Raw genomic sequence first — 25,961 nt, 5'->3', positions numbered from 1 at the left:
TCAGATTAACTTGTGGACACCATTTTTATGTCTCTGTGTGCAGTTGAAAGAAGTTGCTACACACAAACCAGACCGAGAGAGTGAATCGGTAAAGGGCTGCCGTGTCTGTGGGGTTTAGTTTATGCGTTGCAACTGACTAGGATGTGAGGGTACAGGTGTGTGGACTTTCTGGGCATTAGATGCTGTGGAGGGGGGGGGAAGCTTTTTTTAAATACATTTTTTAAGTCATTTTTAGCAGATGCACTTATCCAGATCGACTTACAGTATTGAGTGCATAGAACCCACAAGCGCCATGCTCTACCAACTGGGCCAAACGGGCCCCAGCAGTACTGCAGCCCTTAATTGTGCAAATGCACCATCCATCCCAGCAGCCCCACCTCCACCCCCCTGGTTCTTTCTCTCCACATCTCACTGGCCTCAGTGCTCTGACCATTCAGCACAACCTCTCCCCACAGGCAGCACACACTGATTCTCCTGTTCAGTGACACAAAACAAGCTAGGCCTAATCTGTAAATCTTACATAAAATGCAATCAAACTATCACAACTTTTTTTATTTAAACTTTATTTAACTAGGCTTAAGAACAAATTCTTATTTACTTATGACTGCAGACTGGAATCGAACTGGAATCGAACCAGAGTCTGTAGTGACGCCTCTAGCACTGCTATGCAGTGCCTTAGGGGGCTCCTGAGTGACAGCCGATCTGAACTTGAGCACCGTGCCAAGTTCAAATCAAATCACATTTTATTTGTCACATGCGCCAAATACAACAGAAAATGTTGTCAATTATGAGAAATCGATGTATTTTGAAAGACGAGATGTTGAGGATTATAATAAATACCACTTTGATGTCACACAAGCAAGCCGAGTCCAAATCTGCACTTTACATTCCCATATAACAAAACTCATGTCATATACAGTGTCGTTTATGATCACTATTTTTGATGTACAGTTACAAGATGACATGGCGTCATACCCCGAGTTGTTCAGAACAGAATGTGTTTCTATGTTTCTCTATTGTGTAGAAAATGAGCTGTGGACCACTCATCTGAATGCACTCATGACTCCATTCTATGATCACTAAAATTACTATCCGTTTCTCTGAACTGTCCTGTGAAAGTCTAACACTGTAAGATTGTATTTTATAACTTAGCCAGTCATATTGGTAATAGAATAAACTTAGAAATGATGCCCACCTGACCCAAATGGCAATTCATAATGGTAAGTTTTTGGATTGCGTAAAAAAACTAATTGTGTGAGGCCGGGGATGCAGGGTTGTGTTCCAAATAAAACAACTACAAGTATGTTCGCTCTAGTTCCTCAACGCCACAGCTAGGAGAGCTCTAAAAACACCTTTCTAGTTGAAGCCTCTTCTTTGAGTCATCAAAGTACATGGAAGTGACTTAGGAACTGTGCACACTTTTTAGACAGCAGTTAGTTCTCTCAGTCAAATCCTTGTTATTATTTTGTCTTATGTTGCATCCACCCCACATTTTCCAGGAAAATATCATGTTACTGAATGTGTCCAGAGTATTTTCAGATTTTATTTTCAACAAACGAGGCGAAAAGTACATTAAATGTCAAATGCATAAAATCAACAGTGTAATGTTTGGAATCAGTCTCATATCAGGTGAACTATTGTGTCCTGAACTTTGGTCTAATAATTGCCCCATAATCTCAAAACTGTTCCCTTTCAAATGATACCATGTTTATGCATATGATTATCATATTTCTTCTGTAAGAAACATTTAAATTTAGCCCTATCCATGTAGGCCAATTCTCACGAGTGTAAAGGGTAAAAACAGACCATAGTTTAGGAGTGAGGGTCTGGGACAACTCCAGCCCAACTCCAGCCCACAGTAAGCTATGACCTAAGCTATGACACTGCTGGAGTGGGAGCTATGGTGCAGACATACAGACTAAGGTTAGTGTTATGTCAAAGATGGTATCAGAGGAGGAGAGAGACAAGCAGTTGAGGCGCAGAGGGGGTGAGCACTGAGCAGCAAACAAAAGCAGAACATTCAGGAACTATCAGGATCAGAGAGAGAGATCACATGGCAACACAAATAGACAAAGACACAAAACACACAAATAGAGAAGGCCTTGACAAGTTTGAGGTGCTTGGAATGTGTAGTGACTGACGGGAGACCATTTGGTGGTGTGAGGGATTGATGGGGGGGGAGTGTAAACAAAGTGTGTCTTACTGCGGTGGGGGTGTTGGGGGTGCTGCTCCCGGGACGCCTGCGTAGGGACAGGCGCTGCTGGCTGCGCAGAGAGAACCTGCGGAAAGAGTCCCGGCTGCGAGAGGCCAGAGAACGTAACGAGTTGGCCCTCTTGAAGCCACCAGGGCTGTCCTCGGCCCCCCTGCCCCCACGTTCCACCGCACTGGACACCACGCTGAGCGCCCCCTGCAGGGAGCGGCGTACATTCCCCATCCACCCAGACACCTGGGACTGGGCCACCGACAACTTGTCCCCCAGGTACTCCATCTCAGTTTAGATCAGATCACTAAAGGACCAACGTTGCAGAATGAAGTCTGGACAGAGCGCTCAGTCAGGCGGAGGTCCAGTAGCAGTCCAGTGTGTTAATATGGTCAAGGGAGAGTCCTTGAGCCAGATAGATGTCCAGGTTCAGAGCTGGTGTCCTGGATACTGCTGAGGTGCGTAGCTAGGTTAATGTTGCAGTAGCTGGGCTGTTTGAAAGAGATGGCACAGCCAGTCAGACGGCCTAGTGTCTCTAAAAACATGCAGCAATGCAGCACTTGGCTCCGGCTACAGACTCGCAGTCCAGCGTCACTGTCCCTCGATGCTTCTCAGTGAGCCTCTGTGCTGTCGAGTCCCACTGGTGCCGTCATGGCTCCATTTCAGTCCATCATCTGCAGCAATGGCCCTAGAATCTCGGGCTAAGGTGAATTCTATTTAAGCTGTCTGTTCTGTGAGACGCCTATTTCCATACACAGTTATACAGAAGGGCAAGACTATGTAGCAGGGAACCCAAAATGGTATATAAAAGCTGTTCTACAGTTCCCCAGCTGGTAGAGACTCCGGTCACAGCAGATCTACTACTGCACCGTCTGCAAACAGGTTCTTCCCAGCCACATACTGATGGTCACCCTCAGTAGCAACTACAAAATCTCACACACATACCCCTCATACGTCAAACTTGACAGCGGGATCCTGAAGCCGTCGCTCTGACACGTCCGGAATCACAGAGGAAGACAATCCATGAATCTACCTCTCCCATGGTATCCACGCTGCTGTCGTCTTCCTGGTGGAAAACTTTACGGGAAAACTACAGTCCAGAAGAGAACAGCTGGTGTCAGGCAGACTGAGGGAGAGCTGTACTCATTCCTATTCCCGCTGAGTACCCAGCACACCAACAGCAGAGCCGTGGGTATAGAAGCACAAACAGGAGAGGAGATTGTGACGCTAATGTTGAATCCGTAAGAGACAAAACAAGACCAGCGCCCTCTGGTTCCTCTTCCCCTGCAGGTACGGGCAGGTGGAGAACAAATGCGTCAGTCTCTTGCTCCTAGTCCCCAGCGCTGCAGGATTCACGCTCAAGGAGAAACCTTTGCGAACTAAGTGAGGGAGGGGAGAGAGGAGGCAGAGAGGGAGGGAGGAGTGGAGAGAGGGAGGGAGGAGTGGAGAGAGGGAGGGAGGAGTGGAGAGAGGGAGGGCCCAGATTTGCAGTGCAGGAGGGTGATATATGTTCTGCAGTGCTCTGTTTCTCTTGCCTGTTTCTGCTTGCAGTGCGAGAGAGAATTCTCACAGGCATAGTCAGCACTCGGCACAGGGCGGAAGGGGTGGGAAGACAGGAGGGATGGGGAACGTGTGTGTGTGATAGGAACTAAGAGTTCTAGTTCATGAGTGGATGTTTATGTTGTTTAGCCTATACCTTTAAATAGATAGAGAATGCATGCCTAAGAGAGAGCGAGAGTGAGAGGGGATGAGACAGGTGTGGCTGTGTGTGAGAGCTGAGACTGTGGCTGTCAGCCAGTTTGTCCGCAGCACAGTGAGCTCATGGTTAAAGAAAGGAATGATGACAGCGTGTCAGAGAGTTTGCCTAACAAATGGCTCCCTGACTCATGCAAACTGCATGTCAGTTCAGTCTCTCCTTTCCCCATTCAGAACTCCATCGTACCTACCAGAGTCATCTCTCTGAGTTAAGCCTTGGTATGTAAGATATACTCTGCAAGACAACCGTGGCACCTTAAACTGTGCCCTCTGGTGGGCGTCTGGAGAATAGTTTTGAGGAACATTGAACTAAAGCCACCCTCCTTGAACCATTCTATAGCTAGAAAATCAGTTCTCTCCACAAAAAACATTGACTCAAGTTTCATCAACACCAACTGACTACGGAGAAAATGTTTTTACAGAAGGAACGAAAATGATAAATTGTCCAGCAAAAAATATGACTCAAATATGCATCACCCAGTTTTTTTTATGATGAAGTCACACTTGCACAACCAGCCACCGTGACAAAGCATATATAGGGCTAATATAACATGCTTTGTTCAGACATATAATAGCCAGTAGCCACACATTCGTAGCTATACGAAGGCCTCTTTTAGTCTGTCCTCTCCCTTGCTTCTAGTGATGGGGGATCAATACACTTACATATTGCAATTATTATTTTAATATTGATACTTGGACTCCAATTATCATTGTTTTTTTTTGCTAGCTAGTCGACGCTACCTGTGCCAAAACGCTGTTATAGCTTGTTCTCCAGCATCTTTTTAAACGATGAGTCAACATGTTTTCACCACTTATTTCCCATGACTGATAAACTCCCTTTCTCATGCCGTCTCTTGTCCCTCTGCTGCAGACTTAGTGAGAAATATATTTGGAACATCGAATTTCACCAGAAAATAGCAGTATTGAATCACAATACATATATTGGCATCTAATAATGGTATCTAATATCGTATTGTGAGGTCGGTCCTTGGTAATTCATAGCCCTACTTGCTTCCTTGCTCTGATTAACGATCTCCCATCACTTACCCACAGCCAGTGTAGAAGCCTCAGACAGCAGGACAGCCTAATGTAGTGCACCATGTCTCTGAGCCCAGCGACCATCTGTCTGTCTTTACCCCTCTTCACTTCCTCTGCCCTCTCTAACCATGGCATTAGTAATGATGTGATCATACCAGTGTGATCTCTTGAGAGAGAGACACATTTCCCATAGTGCACTCTCATAGCAGGCCTAACCTCCATACTGATACAGAAAAACACTAATCACAACAGCAAATCATTAACACGTGCTGATAGAAAAGCAATTTCCCATCTTTAATGAATCCCCTTGTTCCCCTAAACTGAAATGATATAAAACACCTACACCTTTTCCCACAACTTATGTCAGTAATTCAGTCTAGACCAGGTATTTCACACTGGCATCTCCAGTTGCTCTACACAATTAAACACTAGAATCCCAGGGTTTCCATTGAGAAAATGTGGCATCTGACATTTGACTGGCAACATTTTAATTTACTGGACATTTGAGAAATTTGCCAGACCCATGTACATTGATTGGGTGTATAACCTAATTAGGGTGTCCACCTACGGTGCTCAGAATGACAGAAATCAAATGTAAATGTCTTCACAGAACATGCAAATCGAGGATGCAACGATGTGCGGTCCTTCTTACCGAATTCTGCTGTGCACTTTGAAGATGTTAGAATAACTGTCCATATTTACTTTCCCTCCGCCAACAAGAAGAGTAACAAACAGCTAAATCAGTAGCCAATGGCAATCTACTATCCCCCATAATAGAGAAATGTACCTATTCTATTGGTCAGCTTGTTAAGAAAGAAATACTCAATTCCAAACAGAATCTGGGACAGTTGTGGACGATGCATCCCAAATTCATAGAACCAGTAGGCTACATTAAAAATAAAATAATTAAAAAGCTAAATGAGCCAGATCAGAATGTTTAGCTTAAAATGTTCAAAATATTATTTATTCACATTATAAGCGCAACAATCCACACAATATAATGCAATTAGCTAGAAAACACTTGTCAAAAGCACACCACATGCGAATGGTTTCATGTGACAGATGAAAATATCTGTTAGAAAGAAGGGAGATCTAATATGCAACAACTAGCATGGGTTGCTTAGTAATATGACTATGATTGTGCCTCTGGCTACTGAGCAACCAAAGAAAGCTTGTATAAAATAATTGATTTGGGCCAGGCTTCTTTAACGCAAGGTAAGACATGCCTCATAATATGTAGTAAAACGCTCAGGTTTTAAACAATTAAGTGTGTTTTCAAAATGAATAATGCCTCCAGCTCATTGTAAAGTGCTGTGTAATGTGCTGATGAGGCCTGCCTTCCGTTTTCTATGTATTTGCTGTTTGAGATGCTGTAGCAGCAGTTCACACGGTCTGACAGATTTTCGGCTTAAAGGCTCTGTATGTGTGTGATAAATAAGATACATAACAAATATACTGTACACACGCCCCGATTTAATTCCTCAAAATTATGCAAATGAACCTATAGACCAATAAGCATGACCAGTCATATGTATTTACATCCGCTGATATTTCTATCAATAAAGAACCTAAAAATAATTATTTTGCAAATGGCATTTCTTTTAATAAAAAAATCATAATACAAAAAACGGCCAAACGCCGGCTATTACCGGCTCAAGGAAACCCTGTGGTAATTGCACCACTCAGGCTCTCAACATATTGTATTACACAACAACCACAGACCAGCAGGTGGTGACAAACACACGCAAAAACTCATCATGGAGTAACACTGGGATGGCAGCTGTGCCTTATCAAATCAAAGCTGAATTTGTTCCCCCATTCATTTTCTTCTAATCTAATGAATATATTGGTATGCTTATAAAATTTCCCTTTCAGCCATTTACACTTGGGCTGATATAAACTTGTTTTGTTTCTGGATGGAATCCTTTGTAGCACAGGCTGATATGTAGACAGGTGCTTAAAACCTCTACAGGACCAGGGTCCCCCCCAGCGGGACGGTTTAGCTAATGTAGGCTAGTGTGATTAGCATGAGGTTGTAAGTAACAAGAACATTTCCCAGGACACAGACATATCTGATATGGGCAGAAAGCTTGGATTAAAATGATTTAATTGCCCTGTCCAATTTACAGTAGCTATTACAGTGAAAGAATACCATGCTATTGTTTGAGGAGAGTGCACAGTTATGAACATGAAACTGTATTAATAAACCAAATTAGGCACATTTGGGCAGTCTTGATACAACATTTTGAAGAAAAAATACAATGGTTTATTGAATCAGTCTAAAACTTTGTACATACACTGCTGCCATCTAGTGTCAAATCTAAGTCATATATTGGCCTTTCTCTTGCATAAAAAAACATGGTTTTTTCTTCTTTGTATTATCAGATCAAATGTGTTATTCTGCTACATTAATTTCACATTTCCACAAACTTCAAAGTGTTTCCCTTCAAATGCTATCAATAATATCCATATCCTTGCTTCAGGTCCTGAGCTACAGGAAGTTAGAGTTGGGTATGTCATTTTAGGTGAAAATTGAGAAGAAAAAAAAGGGTCCGGTCCTTTTAAAAATGCACTACGCAGAAGTCGCTCCACCATTTCCTGGTTGCTAAAATTCTAATAGTTCTCCTAATTTCAGTTTATGTGACAAAACAAGCAAGTAAAGTGTAGAGAATCATTGTACCATCTACACCGCTGTAAAATATATTTTCCATAACCAAAAATATTGTATTTTCAGCTATTTGAAGCTCGTGTACAAAACCGAAAGTTAAAGACGGAAAAACCAAACTTAAAACGTGACGCATAGAAATAGCGCACATAGAACACATCTACCGCTTCTTAGACTTGCTTTCAATGAGAATGACAGATCCATAACTCACATTTTTAGGTGAATTTTGTGGGTCACGCAAAAAGTTACATATTGTAGCTTTAAATAAAAGTAATATCAATATCACTACAGCCAATTTCACAGCAGAGCATTCTTTCAGCTATGCAAACAGGATGCTGTCAAAGTGAGCAGTACATGCATGTATTAGCTAATGACAATCCTGAATTACAGACCTGAGAACATATCTGGCCTCAATTTCTCTGCTATGTGAGGTGAAAGAGGGTGGAGATGAGTGAGACCATGCCTTTCACATTACTCATCAACTCATTACTCCCAGTGCTCCACATAGCACTCAACTCTCCCAGTGAACTAACTGCATTCCTACTCCACCCTACTGTAACAAAACACACACACAACCAACCAACAAACCCAGCAACTGAAGTTATATACAAGCTTATTTTTTTCCAAATAACTGGGGCCTTCTGTGAGAATCAGCTCGAAAGGAAACATTGATTAAACATAGAATCGAGGGGGCTCCAATCGCTACCATGTTGAAGCAGTGTAATATCACTGTAGCAGAAGCTCATTTCTGAAACTCATCCAGCTTTGAGTCAGAAATTTGGGGATTGTGTGTGTTTATACCCGTGTGCATGGAAACAGAGCATCATGACTCACCCAGCTCTGTCGGTCCCTCTCTCTATGTGCACTCCTGCTCCTCATCCTGGACAGGCTCCCCTCCACAGCACTCTCAGATGGGGCCGATCGACGGGACACACTGCGGGACCTCATCCGGTTCAGCTCCTAAGACACAGGGATAGTAGAATTAAATAGAATGTTTACACGAAAGCCCTTGTTCTGGTTATATTCACATAGGTAAAAAGGGAGATGGCTCTGCACAAAGATTATTTCAGTGCATTAGGAGAACAACACACACCGACATTTCGGCTTTTGCCTTCAGTGTGCAGGTTCAAATCTTAGAATCAGGAACAACTTTTCTAGGGAACACATGTGAGCACCGTTCAGGTGCTTCTAATCAGGGTAGTTAGTCATTTACCAATCAGGGATGGCTTCTCTGGTCTACATGTTACAATCACACAAAACATACAGAATTATAGGATATGGAAGTGGGCACGGAAGACAATTGAGAGTACACTACATGGCCAAAGGTATGTGGACACTTGCCCGTAGAACATCTCATTCCAAAATCATTAGCATTAATATGGAGCTGGTCCCCCTTTGCTGCTATAACAGCCTCTAGTCTGCTGGAAAGGCGTTCAACTATTTATTTGTTGGAACCTTGCTGAAGGGACTTGCTTCCATTCAGCCACAAGGTCAGGCACTGATGTTGGTCGATTTGGCCTGGCTTGTAGTCGGTGTTCCAATTCATCACAAAGTTGTTCGATGGGGTTGAGGTCAGGGCTCTGCGCAGGCCAGTCAAGTTCTTCCACACCAATCCCGACAAACCATTTCTGCATGGGCCGCGCTTTGTGCACGGGGGCATTGTCATGCTGAAACAGGAAAGGGCCTTAGCCAAAGTGTTGCCACAGAATTGTCTAGAATGTCATTGTATGCCATAGCGTTGAGATTCCCCTTCACTGGAACTAAGGGGCACAGCCTGAACCATGAATAACAGCCCCAGACAATATATCTATCTTCCACCAAACTTTACAGTTGGCACTATGCATTGGGGCAGGTAGCATTGTCCTAGCATCCGCCAAACCCAGTTTCTTCCGTCGGACTGCCAGCGACTGAAGTGTGATTCATCACTCCAGAGAACAGGTTTCCACTGCTCCAGAGTCCAATGGCGGCGAGTTTTACACCACTTCAACAGACCTTGGCATTGCGCATGCCGAGCTTAAGCTTGTGTGCAGCTGCTCGGCCATGAAAACCCATTTCATGAAGCTCCCGCGGGAACAGTTATTGTGCTGATATTGCTTCCAGAGGTAGTTTGGAATTCGGCAGTGTTGCAAACGAGGACAGATGATTTTTACACGCTACACGCTTCAGCACTCGCCGGACCTGTTCTGTGAGCTTGTGTGGCCTACCACTTCGCGGATGAGCCATTGTTGCTTCTAGATGTTTCCACTTCACAATAACAGGACTTACAGTTGACCGGGACAGCTCTAGCAGGGTAGAAATTTGACAAACTGACTTGGAAAGGTGGCATCCTATAACGGTGCCATGTTGAAAGTCACATGGCCAAAAGTATCAGGAACCATTAAAGAATCAACTTAATTGCCTTAGGTGTCCGCTTACTTTTATTTATTTATTTTAATTTCACCTTTATTTAACCAGGTAGGCAAGTTGAGAACAAGTTCTCATTTACAATTGCGACCTGGCCAAGATAAAGCAAAGCAGTTCGACACATACAACGACACAGAGTTACACATGGAGCAAAACAAACATACAGTCAATAATACAGTATAAACAAGTCTATATACGATGTGAGCAAATGAGGTGAGATAAAGGGATGTAAAGGCAAAAAAAGGCCATGGTGGCAAAGTAAATACAATATAGCAAGTAAAACACTGGAATGGTAAATTTGCAATGGAAGAATGTGCAAAGTAGAAATAAAAATAATGGGGTGCAAAGGAGCAAAATAAATAAATAAATAAATAAAATACAGTAGGGAAAGAGGTAGTTGTTTGGGCTAAAATATAGGTGGGCTATGTACAGGTGCAGTAATCTGTGAGCTGCTCTGACAGTTGGTGCTTAAAGCTAGTGAGGGAGATAAGTGTTTCCAGTTTCAGTGCTTTTTGTAGTTCGTTCCAGTCATTGGCAGCAGAGAACTGGAAGGAGAGGCGACCAAAGAAAGAATTGGTTTTGGGGGTGACTAGAGAGATATACCTGCTGGAGCGAGTGCTACAGGTGGGAGATGCTATGGTGACCAGCGAGCTGAGATAAGGGGGGACTTTACCTAGCAGAGTCTTGTAGATGACATGGAGCCAGTGGGTTTGGCGACGAGTATGAAGCGAGGGCCAGCCAACGAGAGCGTACAGGTCGCAATGGTGGTAGTATATGGGGCTTTGGTGACAAAACAGATTGCACTGTGATAGATTGCATCCAATTTGTTGAGTAGGGTATTGGAAGCTATTTTGTAAATGACATCGCCAAAGTCGAGGATTGGTAGGATGGTCAGTTTTACAAGGGTATGTTTGGCAGCATGAGTGAAGGATGCTTTGTTGCGAAATAGGAAGCCAATTCTAGATTTAACTTTGGATTGGAGATATTTGATATGGGTCTGGAAGGAGAGTTTACAGTCTAACCAGACACCTAAGTATTTGTAGTTGTCCATGTATTCTAAATCAGAGCCGTCCAGAGTAGTGATGTTGGACAGGCGGGTAGGTGCAGGTAGCGATCGGTTGAAGAGCATGCATTTAGTTTTACTTGTATTTAAGAGCAATTGGAGGCCACGGAAGGAGAGTTGTATGGCATTGAAGCTTGCCTGGAGGGTTGTTAACACAGTGTCCAAAGAAGGGCCAGAAGTATACATAATGGTGTCGTCTGCGTAGAGGTGGATCAGAGACACACCAGCAGCAAGAGCGACCTCATTGATGTATACAGAGAAGAGAGTCAGTCCAAGAATTGAACCCTGTGGCACCCCCATAGAGACTGCCAGAGGTCCGGACAGCAGACCCTCCGATTTGACACACTGAACTCTATCAGAGAAGTAGTTGGTGAACCAGACGAGGCAATCATTTGAGAAACCAAGGCTGTTGAGTCTGCCGATGAGGATGTGGTGATTGACAGAGTCGAAAGCCTTGGCCAGATCAATGAACACGGCTGCACAGTAATGTTTCTTATCGATGGCGGTTAAGATATCGTTTAGGACCTTGAGTGTGGCTGAGGTGCACCCATGACCAGCTCTGAAACCAGATTGCATAGCAGAGAAGGTATGGTGAGACTCGAAATGGTCGGTAATCTGTTTGTTGACTTGACTTTCGAAGACCTTAGAAAGGCATGGTAGGATAGATATAGGTCTGTAGCAGTTTGGGTCAAGAGTGTCCCCCCTTTGAAGAGGGGGATGACCGCAGCTGCTTTCCAATCTTTGGGGATCTCAGACGACACGAAAGAGAGGTTGAACAGGCTAGTAATAGGGGTGGCAACAATTTCGGCAGATAATTTTAGAAAGAAAGGGTCCAGATTGTCTAGCCCGGCTGATTTGTAGGGGTCCAGATTTTGCAGCTTGGGCGAGTTGCTGTGGGGGGTGCAGTGCTGTTGACCGGGGTAGGAGTAGCCAGGTGGAAAGCATGGCCAGCCGTAGAAAAATGCTTATTGAAATTCTCAATTATGGTGGATTTATCAGTGGTGACAGTGTTTCCTATCTTCAATGCAGTGGGCAGCTGGGAGGAGGTGTTCTTATTCTCCATGGACTTTACAGTGTCCCAGAATTTTTTTGAGTTAGTGTTGCAGGAAGCAAATTTCTGCTTGAAAAAGCTAGCCTTGGCTTTTCTAACTGCCTGTGTATAATGGTTTCTAGCTTCCCTGAACAGCTGCATATCACGGGGGCTGTTCGATGCTAATGCAGAACGCCATAGGATGTTTTTGTGTTGGTTAAGGGCAGTCAGGTCTGGGGAGAACCAAGGGCTACATCTGTTCCTGGTTCTAAATTTCTTGAATGGGGCATGTTCATTTAAGATGGTTAGGAAGGCATTTAAAAAAAATATCCAGGCATCCTCTACTGACGGGATGAGATCAATATCCTTCCAGGATACCCCGGCCAGGTCGATTAGAAAGGCCTGCTCGCTGAAGTGTTTCAGGAAGCGTTTTACAGTGATGAGTGGGGGTCGTTTGACCGCTGACCCATTACGGATGCAGGCAATGAGGCAGTGATCGCTGAGATCTTGGTTGAAGACAGCAGAGGTGTATTTAGAGGGCAAGTTGGTTAGGATGATATCTATGAGGGTGCCCGTGTTTAAGGCTTTGGGGAGGTACCTGGTAGGTTCATTGATAATTTGTGTGAGATTGAGGGCATCAAGTTTAGATTGTAGGATGGCTGGGGTGTTAAGCATGTTCCAGTTTAGGTCGCCTAGCAGCATGAGCTCTGAAGATAGATGGGGGGCAATCAGTTCACATATGGTGTCCAGAGCACAACTGGGGGCAGAGGGTGGTCTATAGCAGACTGCAACGGTGAGAGACTTGTTTTTAGAGAGGTGGATTTTTAAAAGTAGAAGTTCAAATTGTTTGGGTACAGACCTGGATAATAGGACAGAACTCTGCAGGCTATCTTTGCAGTAGATTGCAACACCGCCCCCTTTGGCAGTTCTATCTTGTCTGAAAAGGTTGTAGTTTGGAATTAAAATTTCAGAATTTTTGGTAGTCTTCCTAAGCCAGGATTCAGACACAGCTAGAACATCCGGGTTGGCAGAGTGTGCTAAAGCAGTGAATAGAACAAACTTAGGGAGGAGGCTTCTAATGTTAACATGCATGAAACCAAGGCTATTACGGTTACAGAAGTCGTCAAAAGAGAGCGCCTGGTGAATAGGAGTGGAGCAAGGCACTGTAGGGCCTGGATTCACCTCTACATCGCCAGAGGAACAGAAGAGGAGTAGAATAAGGGTGCGGCTGAAAGCAATGAGAATTGGTCTTCTAGAACGTCTGGAACAGAGAGTAAAAGGATGTTTCTGGGGGCGATAAAATAGCATCAAGGTATAATGTACAGACAAAGGTATGGTGGGATGTGAATACAGTGGTGGTAAACCTAGGTATTGAGTGATGAAGAGAGAGAAATTGTCTCTAGAAACATCATTGAAACCAGGAGATGTCATTGCATGTGTGGGTGGTGGAACTAATAGGTTGGATAAGGTATGGTGAGTAGGACTAGAGGCTCTACAGTGAAATAAGCCAATAAACACTAACCAGAACAGCAATGGACAAGGCATATTGACATTAAGGAGAGGCATGCTTAGTCGAGTGATCAAAAGGGTCCAGAGAGTGGAGAGGTTGGTTGGGGGTCACGGCGATCCAGACAGCCAGCCAGGCCATCGGTAGCAAGCTAGCATAGGATGGACATCTGTTATTAGCCACCTCTTGCGCTCCGTCAGTAGATTAGTGGGGTTCCGTGTGGTAGAGGGGACCAATCCAAATCACACAACAACAAAAATAAAAACAATAGATATAGCTAGAGGCCCAAGAAAAAAAAGAAAAAAACAATAACAATAAATAAATAAAAAAAATTGTCCGATTATCTATTCAGATAGCAGCCGATAAGACAGCTAATGGCTAGCATGCCGCAGATGGGTGCCCAGGCAACATCGCGACGGAGAAACCAGACGGATAACTCCCTCGGGTAGACAACGTCTGCCGTGAAGGCCCGGTGGGGCTCCTCGTAGGCAGCAAAACGGGTCCGGATAGGTGACCGCAGCCCAGGAGTGATTGATGGAACTCCTCAGCTGGCTAGCTCCGGAACAACTGATGTACGCTCCGGAATCGACGAAAGCTTTAACTAGCTCCTGGCTAGCTTCTGGCTAGCTTCTGGCTAGTTTCTCGCTAGCTTCTTGGAGTTTCTGGCTAGCTTCTTGGATGATTACAGATTTGAGGTAAATAATACTTTTTTATAAATATAAATTGGTGAGGCGGGTTGCAGGAGTGTTTTGAGGATGAGTTTATGGAAAATTTAAATTAAAAAATGTATGAAAAAAGTTATATATATATATATATATAAATATATGGGACACGACAAGACGAGGACAAAAGACGTCTGAACTGCTATGCCATCTTGGATATACTTGGGTATACCTTATAACAATTTATGAGAGAGCTTGCCACAAAAGACACCAAGCTGTTCATAAATATGTGGGGCTAACTCATAAAGTACACCTAAGGTAATTGATCACTGAACGGTTCACGCCTGACACTCCCAACTGCCTTCTGCGCCCGCTCCCATATCTTACAATTCTGTACTTTCTTTGTGATTGTAACATGTATACAGGTCAGGGCTCTCCAACCCTGTTCCTGGAGAGCTACCTTACTGTAGATTGTCACTCCAACCCTGTTCCTGGAGAGCTGATTCCAATAATTAGCTGGTTGATAAGCTGAATCAGGTTAGTTACAACCAGGGTTCAAGAGAAAACCTACAGGAGGGTGGCTTTCCAGGAACAGAGTTTGAATGAAAACCTACAGGAGGGTAGCTTTCCAGGAACAGGGTTCGAATGAAAACCTACAGGAGGGTAGCTTTCCAGGAACTGGGTTGGAGAGCCCTGAAACAGGTAAACAAGATTGGCAGATGACTAACCTGGTTAGAAGCAAAAGTTGTTCCTGATTGTAAGATTTTAAGCTACACTCAGAAGGCGAAAGCCGAAAGGTCTGAGTATGATATTCTCCAAATGCAGTAAAACAATACAAATTTAAAAAAGGAGTAAGTAAGCAATGGTCCTTTTTTAATTGGCCATTATTACTGGTTGAATTCACTGAATGTTGTGCTCTGTAGATGCCATTCACTCACATAGCCTAGGTCTCTCTATAAGATACTTTTCTTACCTGGGAGCCCTGAGATCTCCTCTGTCCTCTGGCCTCTACCCTGTGCCCCTGGGGCCCTGAGTCCTGCGGGAACCAGGTCTGCTCCATGGGGGACCTAGGGCTGTGGGGCTCTCTCCTGGGGAAGGATGCTTCACTGGGCATACCAGACCAGCGTCTCTCTGGGACCAGAATGGGGGCCGTTGCCCTGTCCAACTGCCTGTGGAGGAGCTGCTCCAGGCTGGGTTTATTGGCAGGCTTCCTGGGTGGTTCTGGTCCAGCCATGGGCCTATCCACCGATTCCTCATTGAATCCTAGTCTTTGCTCCCACAGCTCCTGCTGAGTGGGGGCCCACACTGGGCTGGGTCGCCCCATTGAACCCACCCTACGGCTAACTTCCCTCTCTGGAGTGTGGGATCTCACCCCACTACCTGGGTCTGAGCCCTTGATGCCAGCAATAGGGAACACTTCTCTAGTGGGCGAGGGCTGCATCTGGGTCTGGGACCTGAATGAGTCTATGTCCAGGATGCCAGGCCTGTAATGGTCCTCTCCCCGGGGAGATGGATGCTTCCATCGGGCACCAGGGGAGTGGGGACTGCCTCTGGAGTGCAGGTCACCCAGAGACACAGAGTCTAGATCCAGCACTTTAGGTCTGAGAGGTAAGGAGTCCAGCACCCCCCTCTCCTGGTTCTCTCTCCTCTGTCTCTCCAGGATTCTCTGTCTCTCTGCCTCCTGTTGTCTAGCTACCTGTCTCATATTTTCCTGCTCCTCTTTCTCCATCTTCTCCCTCAGTCTCTGCTTTTGAAGCTGTTGTCTCGCGCTCTCATTCTGTTTCTCAAGCAGTTGTCTTCTCTCCAGCTCCTTTATTATCTCCAATTCTTCTACACTCTCCCGCTCCAGCTCCCTCTGTCTCTCCCGCTCCAGCTCCCTCTGTCTCTCCCGCTCCAGCTCCCTCTGTCTCTCCCGCTCCAGCTCCCTCTGTCTCTCCCGCTCCAGCTCCCTCTGTCTCTCCCGCTCCAGCTCCCTCTGTCTCTCCCGCTCCAGCTCCATCTGTCTCTCCCGCTCCAGCTCCCTCTGTCTCTCCCGCTCCAGCTCCCTCTGTCTCTCCCGCTCCAGCTCCCTCTGTCTCTCCCGCTCCAGCTCCCTCTGTCTCTCCCGCTCCAGCTCCCTCTGTCTCTCCCGGTCTACCTCCTGTTGTATTGCTTGTTGTCCCATCTTCTCCTGCTCCTCTCTCTCCATCTTCTCTCTCAGTATCTGCTTTTCAAGCTCCAGAAGCTGTTGTCTCTCTCTCTCAGCCTGCTTCTGCTTTTCAAACCTAAACAGTTGCCTTGTCTCCATTTCTTTTATTTCCTCCAACTCTTCAACCATCTGTCTCTCCAACTTCTTCTGTCTCTCTAAGTCGAACTGTCGCTGCCGCTCCCTTTTAAACTCTTTCTCCCTCTCCAGCTCACACTGTCTCTCCCTCTCCAGCTCACACTGTCTCTCCCTCTCCAGCTCACACTGTCTCTCCCTCTCCAGCTCACACTGTCTCTCCCTCTCCAGCTCACACTGTCTCTCCCTCTCCAGCTCACACTGTCTCTCCCTCTCCAGCTCACACTGTCTCTCCCTCTCCAGCTCACACGGTCTCTCCAGCTCACACAGTCTTTCCAACTCTCTCTGTGTCTCCTTTTCCAACTCATTTTGTCTCTCCCTTTCTAACTCTCTCTGCTTCTCCATCTGTCTCTTTCTAGCATATTCTAACTGTTTCTGTCTCTCAATTTCCAGCTGTCTCTGTTTCTCCCTCCCAAACTCCTTTCTCTCCCTCTGACGTGCTTTCTCCCTCTCCAATTCTCTTACTTCCTCAAGAACTTGTTTCTGTTTTTCTATTTCCATCTCATCCATCCCGGTCTTTCTGTCCCATGCCGTTTCACTTTTCCTTTCCTGTGTTTGCTTCCTCTCCATCAGTTCCTCTTCTTGTTCTTGACCTTGGGAGCTTGTACCAAAAGTTTTGACTAGAGAGGGGTTCCTTTTTACCTTCCCTTGAGAACCCCATTGTCCAGACATCACAGAGAAATCAAAGGGCACTTCCATGTCCCCTTTCTCTGTTCCCTCATCCCCATGGGATATGACTTCCTGAATCTGACCAGTCAGAGCAAAGTAGGTGGCCCTGGGTTTGGGTGGCTGCTCATCTGCCTCCAGCATTTTCAAACGCTTCGGTGCTGCCACTTCCTCTCTCTCCCTGTCCTGCTCTGTCGGCTTCTCCCTCTCTACAGCCATTTGCATCCTCCTCTCCGCTTCCCTCTGCCTCTCTTTCTCCTCCTCCTTTCTCTCCCTCTCCTTTTCCCTTTGCCTTCCTTTCTCTACCTCTTCCCCCCTATCCACCTCAGAGGTATTCCACTTCTGCAGAGCTCCAACCCTGAGGTAGCGTGGTCCCTGTTCATGTCGGGAGGCTGGTGCTCCCCTCTGAGTCGAACTGAGGTTTCCTTGGACACGAGCAGTTCTCTTCTCCACTGGCTCAGCCCTAGCTGGCCTGTTCCCCTCAGAATGCCTGGAACGGAGGGTCATGGCCTTGTCCTCCAGCTGTGCCGAGGGGACACTCTCACTAACGGCTCTCCTCTCTCCCACCGCCTGCACCGTGTCAAACAAGTGCTCCACACGAAGCGGGCTGGAGGGAGACACAGGCTCGCGATAGGGGGAGGTGACCAGGCTCCCGCCTTTCTCCCCATCCCCCAGTTTGAGAGAGACACTTCTCTTGGGACAGCTCTTTGTGTTGTTCTGCGCTCTGTCCTCCTCCATCACCAGCACGCTGTGTCTCTCCACCACATTCTCAAACAGGGCTGCTCGCACAGTCTGCACCCCACTGCTCGGGTGGCTCTCCTGGGCCTCAATCTCCAGCCCCCGCTGTGCCACAGTCCTTCCAGCTGAGGGGTCAGAAAAGGTCTGGGTGGGCTGCTCTTTGGACTCTCTGGCGTGTTCATCCACCTTCCTTTGGTTACTGAAGATGAAGACTGAGTCCTGCCCCTAGAATTGGGTCATTGAAAGAGTTGGCCCATGTTAATTCAGATTCTGGACACTGTCTGCATGATCATCATAAACTTAGTATTATTTGCTGTTGTTATTATATAATGACAGATAAAAAGAGAGGGTGATACAAAGACAAGTGATTGAGTGAGGCAACTGTGTCTGGGCAGAAAGTGGATCCCACTCCTCTTTGTTGGGCCCATGAAAGTGGGTGTGGTGCTGAGGTGGTAATCAAAGCCTCACTGTGTTGACCTTTTCCCAGTGCTTCACTCTCAGCATGTTTCATAACGCACAAAGAACCACCAGAGATGACTAATGCCCTGGCTTTGATTTCAAAGCTCTTTGTACCTTTGTGGCAGTGACGTTCTCTTCGCTTGTATGCTCCAAGACAAAGACTGATTCAGAGAAAGTAAATGGTGCCCAGAGTGTTTGAGACTTGAAATGCAAATCAGAATTTTCCCAGGAATATAGTCATTATAATGGGCATATAGCTTAGGCATTTCAGGCTTACAGGGGCAAACTAAGAAACTACTATTCATTACATTAACTGTCAGAAACCTAAACAACTTATTTTTCAATTAAAATAAAGGAATATACTGTATTCACAAAGTCATCTTTAGATGTTGCTCATCAAACAAAGTGACTGTAAAACAAGATGGGGAACATACAGTACAAGCACTCCAGTCCTCCCAGTGGTATAACAGAGGCACTTCACTTAACTCAATCAAGATCATTTAACTGGTTTGTTTCATATTTTTTTAATTTAACCTTTATTTAACTAGGCAAGTCAGTTAAGAACAAAATTCTTATTTACAATGACGGCCTATGCCGGCCAAACACTCCCCTAACCCGGATGATGCTGGGCCAATTGTGCGCCGCCCTATGGGACTCCCAATCACGGCCAGTTGTGATACAGCCCGGGATCGAACCCGGGTCTGTAGTGACACCTATAGCATTGCGATGCAGTGCCTTAGACCGCTGCGCCACTAATGGTGGCTGATTAAGTTTATCCATCAACTTAACATAACTCTGATAATTTGCTTTAAGGGCAGTAAATTAGTAAATTGCTGGAATCAGTCTCATTCTATATTTACAGCTAAATAGAAAACTTGACTTTGTTCACTGAGGACCAAGGATTTAACTGTAACCTCATTGTTGGCCTATTAAAGACAGCTGTGTTTCCTCTGAGTTTGTCTGGTTGGCACAGGAGTTAGAGAAATTCTCACAAGGCTCATTGCAATCCTTCACCAAATCACCTATATTAATCTAAGCAAATTCCACAACCTCTCTTACCCTCCCTTGAGGATCAGTGTCACTCTCATGTCGGTCTGTCGCTTTACTAGGAGAGGGACTGCCGAGGTCTGTGGACTTCTCAGAGCCAAACCTGATGAAGAGAAACACACACATCCCACAAGAACGGTAATGACAATGGGAGAGTCATAAACATGACAGAGACAGGCAGACTGAAGGTGGTGAGGAGCTCCTACCTTTTGGTCAGGTCAGGGGGCAGAGGGCGGGGTTTAACAGCCAGGGTCTGAGCAGGTGGCGTAACAGTATCTTCTGTTAGCTTCTTGATTCGCTGTTTAACACCACCCTGTGGTACATCTGCCTCTGGGACTGGCTGCACTGGAGAGGAAGACTCCGGTCCTTGGGCAGCAACACGGAGAGGAACCACAGGAGAGGAAGAAGAGGAATCGAGCAAGAGACTGATCCGTCTCTTAATGCTTCCTACACCCTTTCCCTCATCCTTCTCTTCCTCTTTCTTCTCACTCCCTTGTGCTAGGGCTGAAGGCTTGCTGTCTGGGGCCTGTGGTGTAGCAATGGTCCCCTCTGCTCCCGTCTCCCCCTCTCTCCTCCGTAGCAGTGCTCCCTCCTCTGGACTGTTTTCCTTGCTGCCAGTCTTGGCAGGAGAGCCACGGTGCAGAGACAGGCCAATGGACTCAAACTTGGAGGTGAGGTCGGCTGAAAGGGGCCGTCTCCCGACCCAGCGATCAGCTGGGGAGGACGACTCAGCCTGAGTGGGAGAGGGTAGGAAGATAGCCGACACAGGTCTAGGCCTGGAGCCTGTAGACTGGGTTCGGAGTTGAACTGTGACCTCTGGCCCTTCATCCTTCTTCCTCTCCTCCCCCTCTAGCCCTATCTGACGGAGGAAGCCCATTGACTTGGCTCTGGTCAAATAGGCTCCTCCAGCTCTGATATTGGATGCTGTTTTGCCACATTCCTTCTCCTGCTTGGTGGATCCGGACCATTCCACTGAAGGGGGTTTCTTAGGGCCTTGTGAGTGGGACAAGCCTGCCGCAGCTGGCTTCTGACGCCCCATCGGTTGGGAAGGAGTTGGTTTGCTGTGGTCCCCAAGTGTTAGAGGGGCGGGTTTGAAGGGCTGGGCTACAGGCTTGGTGGTTTGTCCCGTGCTCAACTTGGGAGAGGGTTTGTAGGAGGTAGGAGCAGGACGGCTATGGTTGGTAGACACTGGCCTGTGTTTGCTGGTAACGTTCGGGTGCTGAGGTTTTGGGCCGTTGGGAGGGTCAGGTTTGTAAAAAGTAGGGCGAGTGGGCTCTGGTCGGGGCTTGGTATTAGGCTTAGGAGCAAGTATGGGCCGGATGGTGGGGTTTTTCTCCACAGCGAAAGGTTTGGGAGTGAGCCGTGGTTTGGGTGCAGGGACAGGCTTACTGGACTCTGGAGTGATGATGAGGGAGCCCTGGGTGTTGGATGGGCCCTCTGTTAGGCTCTTGTTGCTGGAGTCAGCCAGAGGGCTGAGGTGCAGTCGCCCCCCTACACCTGTCCTTCCCACCTCCCCAGTCTGTACCTCCACTTGTGCAGCCATCCCTGTGAAAAACACCTAGAGAGAAATGTACAAACCTCTATCAGCAATCTTGGCCATTAACTGTACGTTTAACAGTAAAACCATAATCCAATAAATGATGTGTACTACTTAGTGAGTCCTACTGCCACTTCTCTCTCTGATGCAATGTAATGACTGTACTAGGAATGTGGCCTTCACATCATCAGGAACATGGGAGAACCAAGGCAGACTTCCTCTATCTGGGCATCACTCTGGACTTTACCTTTGGAGGAGTCATGCACCCAGCGTTGTGGCTGGCTGCTCTAGAAGCAGATGTGCTGTTAAACAGAGGCCATTCATCAGTATGGCAGGCCTCAGCCAGGGGGAGAGGGAGACATCCATCTCCTCTGGAGGGTTCAGTTCCCTGGATATGGGAAGGGTTCAGTTCCCTGGATATGGGAAGGGTTCAGTTCCCTGGATATGGGAAGGGTTCAGTTCCCTGGATATGGGAAGGGTTCAGTTCCCTGGATATGGGAAGGGTTCAGTTCCCTGGATATGGGAAGGGTTCAGTTCCCTGGATATGGGAAGGGTTCAGTTCCCTGGATATGGGAAGGGTTCAGTTCCCTGGATATGGGAAGGGTTCAGTTCCCTGGATATGGGAAGGGTTCAGTTCCCTGGATATGGGAAGGGTTCAGTTCCCTGGATATGGGAAGGGTTCAGTTCCCTGGATATGGGAAGGGTTCAGTTCCCTGGATATGGGAAGGGTTCAGTTCATTGGCAGCATAGCGAGTGAACCTCAGACTACTTCTGCAGGTGAGACAGCAGAAATCCTGACAGCTCAATGACTGTCTGGTGGTTGTTTTGAGGATCAACAGTAATCTGAAGATTACAGAGCTTCATCAGAAAACAGTATCAGAGAGGCAGATGCAGGAAGGCTCACTCTCCTAGGAGTCTTTTCCATAGAGTCAGTGTGGTAATGCAAGACAGGTCTGGCCTATGGCAGTAAAAGGGGAATTCCATTGAAAAACGATATGAGTAATTAAGATATTTTGCTCCTCCCCCACTAACAATATCTCTAAACTTGCTAGATTCCTGTTGTGAATGGTTATCAGAGAACTGTTCACATGAGAGATGTGTTGTGGTTATACATAAGGGATAAGTATGTAATAACTATAAACACTGAGTAAAATCAGATGTTCCCTCTTATTTTATTTTACGTTTATTTAACTAGGCAAGTCAGTTAAGAACAAATTCTTATTTACAATGACGGCCTTACCCGGCCAAACCCGGATGACGATGGGCCAATTGTGTGCCGTCCTATGGGACTCCCAATCACAGCCGGTAGTGATACAGCCTGGAATCAAACCAGGGTCTGTAGTGACACCTCTAGCACTGAGATGCAATGCCTTAGACCGCTGCGCCACTCGGGAGCCCAAGGGTTATGGCCAGTACGGGTAGAAGAGGGAGAGCAACAATGTCAACAAGCAGATATTTTTGGTGGACTGCTTTATAGGTTCCTGCAGATGTCATAAAGCATTCCACATGTTCTTCTCGAGTTAGGCTACTCTATAACAGATTGACTGCTCGCCTACGTTGAGAGGGGAACAAAGTAGTCGTGCGCGGGTCAGCTTTTTATTCACCCACACCGCCCGCAATTGCTAATAAACCATCCACAACCACCAGACTATATGTGATAAAGTGAAAATCTGAGACGCGAACCCAACGCTAACTCGCTAATATAGAAAATGTGCTGTAAACTACAGTGCAAGACAGCAGAACACATTGACTGGGGATGCAGGACCATTTTTGACAAATTTAGATATGTTTCTGCTTATAATTTCTGACATCTTGGTAGGCTATTTGTTAGTCAACTTGTCTATCATTAGATACATGAAGCTTTTCTTCTGTCATTATATGTTGCCCGAGAAGACTAAATAAACTGGTGCTCAGCAGAATGTCAGAAATCGCTAGACTGAAGCTAGATTGAAGCTTTCAATCTGTAAAGTTCTCTGTCATCTCTGTTTATTTCACATGGCAAAGACGTTTATGGACCGGGGAGAAAATGAAGTTTAAAAAGTTAATTATGTCCCAATTTCCAAATGACATCAGTTTGACCGGTCATAAGGATTATGCACTTACAACAGAACTGTATTCAACCCGCCCTACGTCTACACAATATTCAATGACCCTAAACCCGCACTAAAATTGCAGGGACTGCGGGTTATGAGTCAACCCGTGCATCACTAAACGCACAGAACTAGTTGGTGGCGAAATGATCTAATTCTGCTTTGGGAGCAATTTCTTCTGAGTAGTTGTTATGGGCAATCCCATCCTCACTTACCTGACTGGCTGTCAACCGTCTGAATTGAGCCCTGGTTTCTGTGGTAACCATGCAGTGATGTCATATCACACGAGTAAGGAGTAGGAAGAGCCTGAGAAGAGAACACAATTTGGTGTCATTACGAAGGAAGGAACTGTTTCCTGTAGACCCTGAGGCTGCATACATCAAAGTATAGCATAGACCTCCACACTCTCATACCTCCCACCGGAAAACCATTTAGTATATTTATATTTTTGCAAACACACAGAATTAGACACAGAGAAATACCATAATACACATTTTAAAGGACAAAAAACAGACTAACACATAAATAGTAGAATTTACAACTTGGATAACAAATAAAACATGGAGAAGAAAAGGAGGAATTAGAGTAAAAGGAAAGAGTGTTATACAGCGAGAGGGGTCTGATAAATTGAGGCAGTGGTTGTTGACAGGAAACAGCTTTGCTAAACATGCACTGTTAATGGAGGGTCCAGGAACAGCAGGGAGGAGAAACCACTGGCTGTAAGAATTGCATTGCACAACCGTCATTGCCTTTGCAAACAACTCATTTGCCTTTTAAATTACAAATAACAAATTCTAAATCTGGATGAGATTTCACGCAATTAAATTGAGTAGGGACTACCGTTCAGATAAAGACAAATGAGGCACAAAAAAAACTGAATGAGCTTTGCTATGAGAGATTCAAAATAAGTTAATCATACCTGGGAAAGAGAATACAGTAGACATAATTTAGAATGACAAAATCATAACTTCTGTGAGCTCTGACAGAATGTCTTCAAGTAGAGTACAGTACACCTGCACAGCTAAGGTTGAGATGAGCCCTAGAATGCATTTTGTTACCTTACAGCCTTATTCTAAAATGACAAAGCAAAAATATTATTTTTTTAGCTAATTTATTACAAATAAAAAACTGAAATATCACATTTACGTAAATATTCAGAACCTTTGCTCAGTAATTAATTGAAGCACCTTTGGCAGCGATTACAGACTCGAGTCTTCTTGGGAATGACACTACAAGCTTGGCACACCTCTATTTGGGGAGTTTCTCCCTTCTCTGCAGATCCTCTCAAGCTCTGTCAGGTTGGATGGGGAGCGTCGCCGCACAGCTATTTTCAGGTCTCTCCACAGCTATTTTCAGGTCTCTCCACAGCTATTTTCAGGTCTCTCCACAGCTATTTTCAGGTCTCTCCACAGCTATTTTCAGGTCTCTCCAGAGATGCTCGATCGGGTTCAAGTCCGGGCTCTGGCTGGTCCACTCAAGGACATTCAGAGACTGGTCCCGAAGCCACTGCTGTGTTGTCTTGGCTGTGTGCTTTGGGTCGTTGTCTTTTTGGAAGGTGAACCTTCACCCCAGTCTGCGGTCCTGAGCGCTCTGCAGCAGGTTTTCATCAAGGATCTCTCTGTACTTTGCGCCGTTCATCTTTCCCTGGATCCTGACTTGTCTCCCATTCCCTGCCGCTGAAAAACATCCCCACAGCATGACGCTGCCCCCACCATGCTTCACCGTAGGGATTGTGCCCGGTTTCCTCCAGATGTGACGCTCGGCATTCAGGCCAAACGAGTTCCATCTTGGTTTCATCAGACCAGAGAATCTAGTTTCTAATGGTCTGAGAGTCCTTTAGGGGCCTTATGGCAAACTCCAAGCAGACTGTCTTGTGCCTTTTACTGAGGAGTGTCTTCCGTCTGGCCACTCTACCATAAAGGCCTGATTGGTGGAGTACTGCAAAGATGGTTGTCCTTCTGAAATGTTCTCCCGTCTCCACAGATGAACTCTAGAGCTCTGTCAGAGTGACCATTGGGTTCTTGGCCACCTCCCTGACCAAGGCCCTTCTCCCCCGATTGCTCTGTTTGGCCGGGCGGCCAGCTCTAGGTAGAGTGTTGGTGGTTCCAAACTTCTTCCATTTAAGAATGAGGGAGGTCACTGTGTATTTGTGTTCAGTATAGCTTTGAAGCTGCAATTTCTTTAAGCCCCATGGCAAAAGGTGTAGAATTACAGGAAATTAGCGTTAAAACGGCAATTTCTCTCAGTCCAGAACTGCCAACCATGAAGAATCATTACGAGTATCACTTCATCACTGCAGTGGCACCTCACGACAGCACATTTTGTATTATTTTAAACCTGTGACTGCCACTTCCTGAAACCTATAGTCTTTAATGACATCAAACAATGTTACCCAACATAATAGTCTAGGTATTTGGTCCATAATGAAATTGAGATGGTCTCAATTATACGTTCAATTTTTTTCTAGGTTAAATATTAAATGATTATTGTAATTAATAGGAGTATATGTGGATAGACTTGTGAAAATGTAAACTGGCTGCTTAATTTTGGTTGGGGCTAAAATAATCATTAAATTACTAGATGCAATGTAGTAGTTTATCCTACTGTATTTAGAACATGAAACAACTGAACACAGCCTATAAACTTGTTTCAGATCTCCATCCCTGACCTCATCCATCAAGTTCGGTCTGACTACTAGGCTACCATTCATTGGTGAACTGACTAGGCTATTATCACATCATTAGCAACCTACTGTTGACACACGCCGATATCAAGAGGACA

At 45.7% G+C, this 25,961-nt stretch overlaps 1 protein-coding gene across 2 annotated transcripts in view; it reads right to left on the bottom strand.

The window, feature by feature from the left end:
* Positions 1 to 25,961, bottom strand: part of LOC135514202 (zinc finger CCCH domain-containing protein 13-like) — a 42,668-nt gene that overhangs the window by 14,564 nt on the left and 2,143 nt on the right. Inside the window, exons 1-6 of one of the 2 annotated variants that reach the window (XM_064937499.1) lie at positions 23,396 to 23,482; positions 22,331 to 22,469; positions 19,760 to 21,111; positions 19,566 to 19,656; positions 15,297 to 18,272; positions 8,493 to 8,618 (exon numbers count right to left, since the gene is read on the bottom strand). In XM_064937499.1, coding sequence (XP_064793571.1) covers positions 8,493 to 8,618; positions 15,297 to 18,272; positions 19,566 to 19,656; positions 19,760 to 21,096 — 4,530 coding nt within the window. In that variant the 5' untranslated portion in view covers positions 21,097 to 21,111; positions 22,331 to 22,469; positions 23,396 to 23,482. Of the gene's footprint in view, positions 1 to 8,492; positions 8,619 to 15,296; positions 18,273 to 19,565; positions 19,657 to 19,759; positions 21,112 to 22,330; positions 22,470 to 23,395; positions 23,487 to 25,961 lie in introns of those variants that run through there. The other variant, XM_064937498.1, reaches the window with a different exon arrangement.

Source organism: Oncorhynchus masou, chromosome 25 (assembly GCF_036934945.1).
Source record: "Oncorhynchus masou masou isolate Uvic2021 chromosome 25, UVic_Omas_1.1, whole genome shotgun sequence".
NCBI classification, from domain to species: Eukaryota; Metazoa; Chordata; class Actinopteri; order Salmoniformes; family Salmonidae; genus Oncorhynchus; species Oncorhynchus masou.
This window is presented reverse-complemented; position numbering and strand designations above follow the sequence as displayed.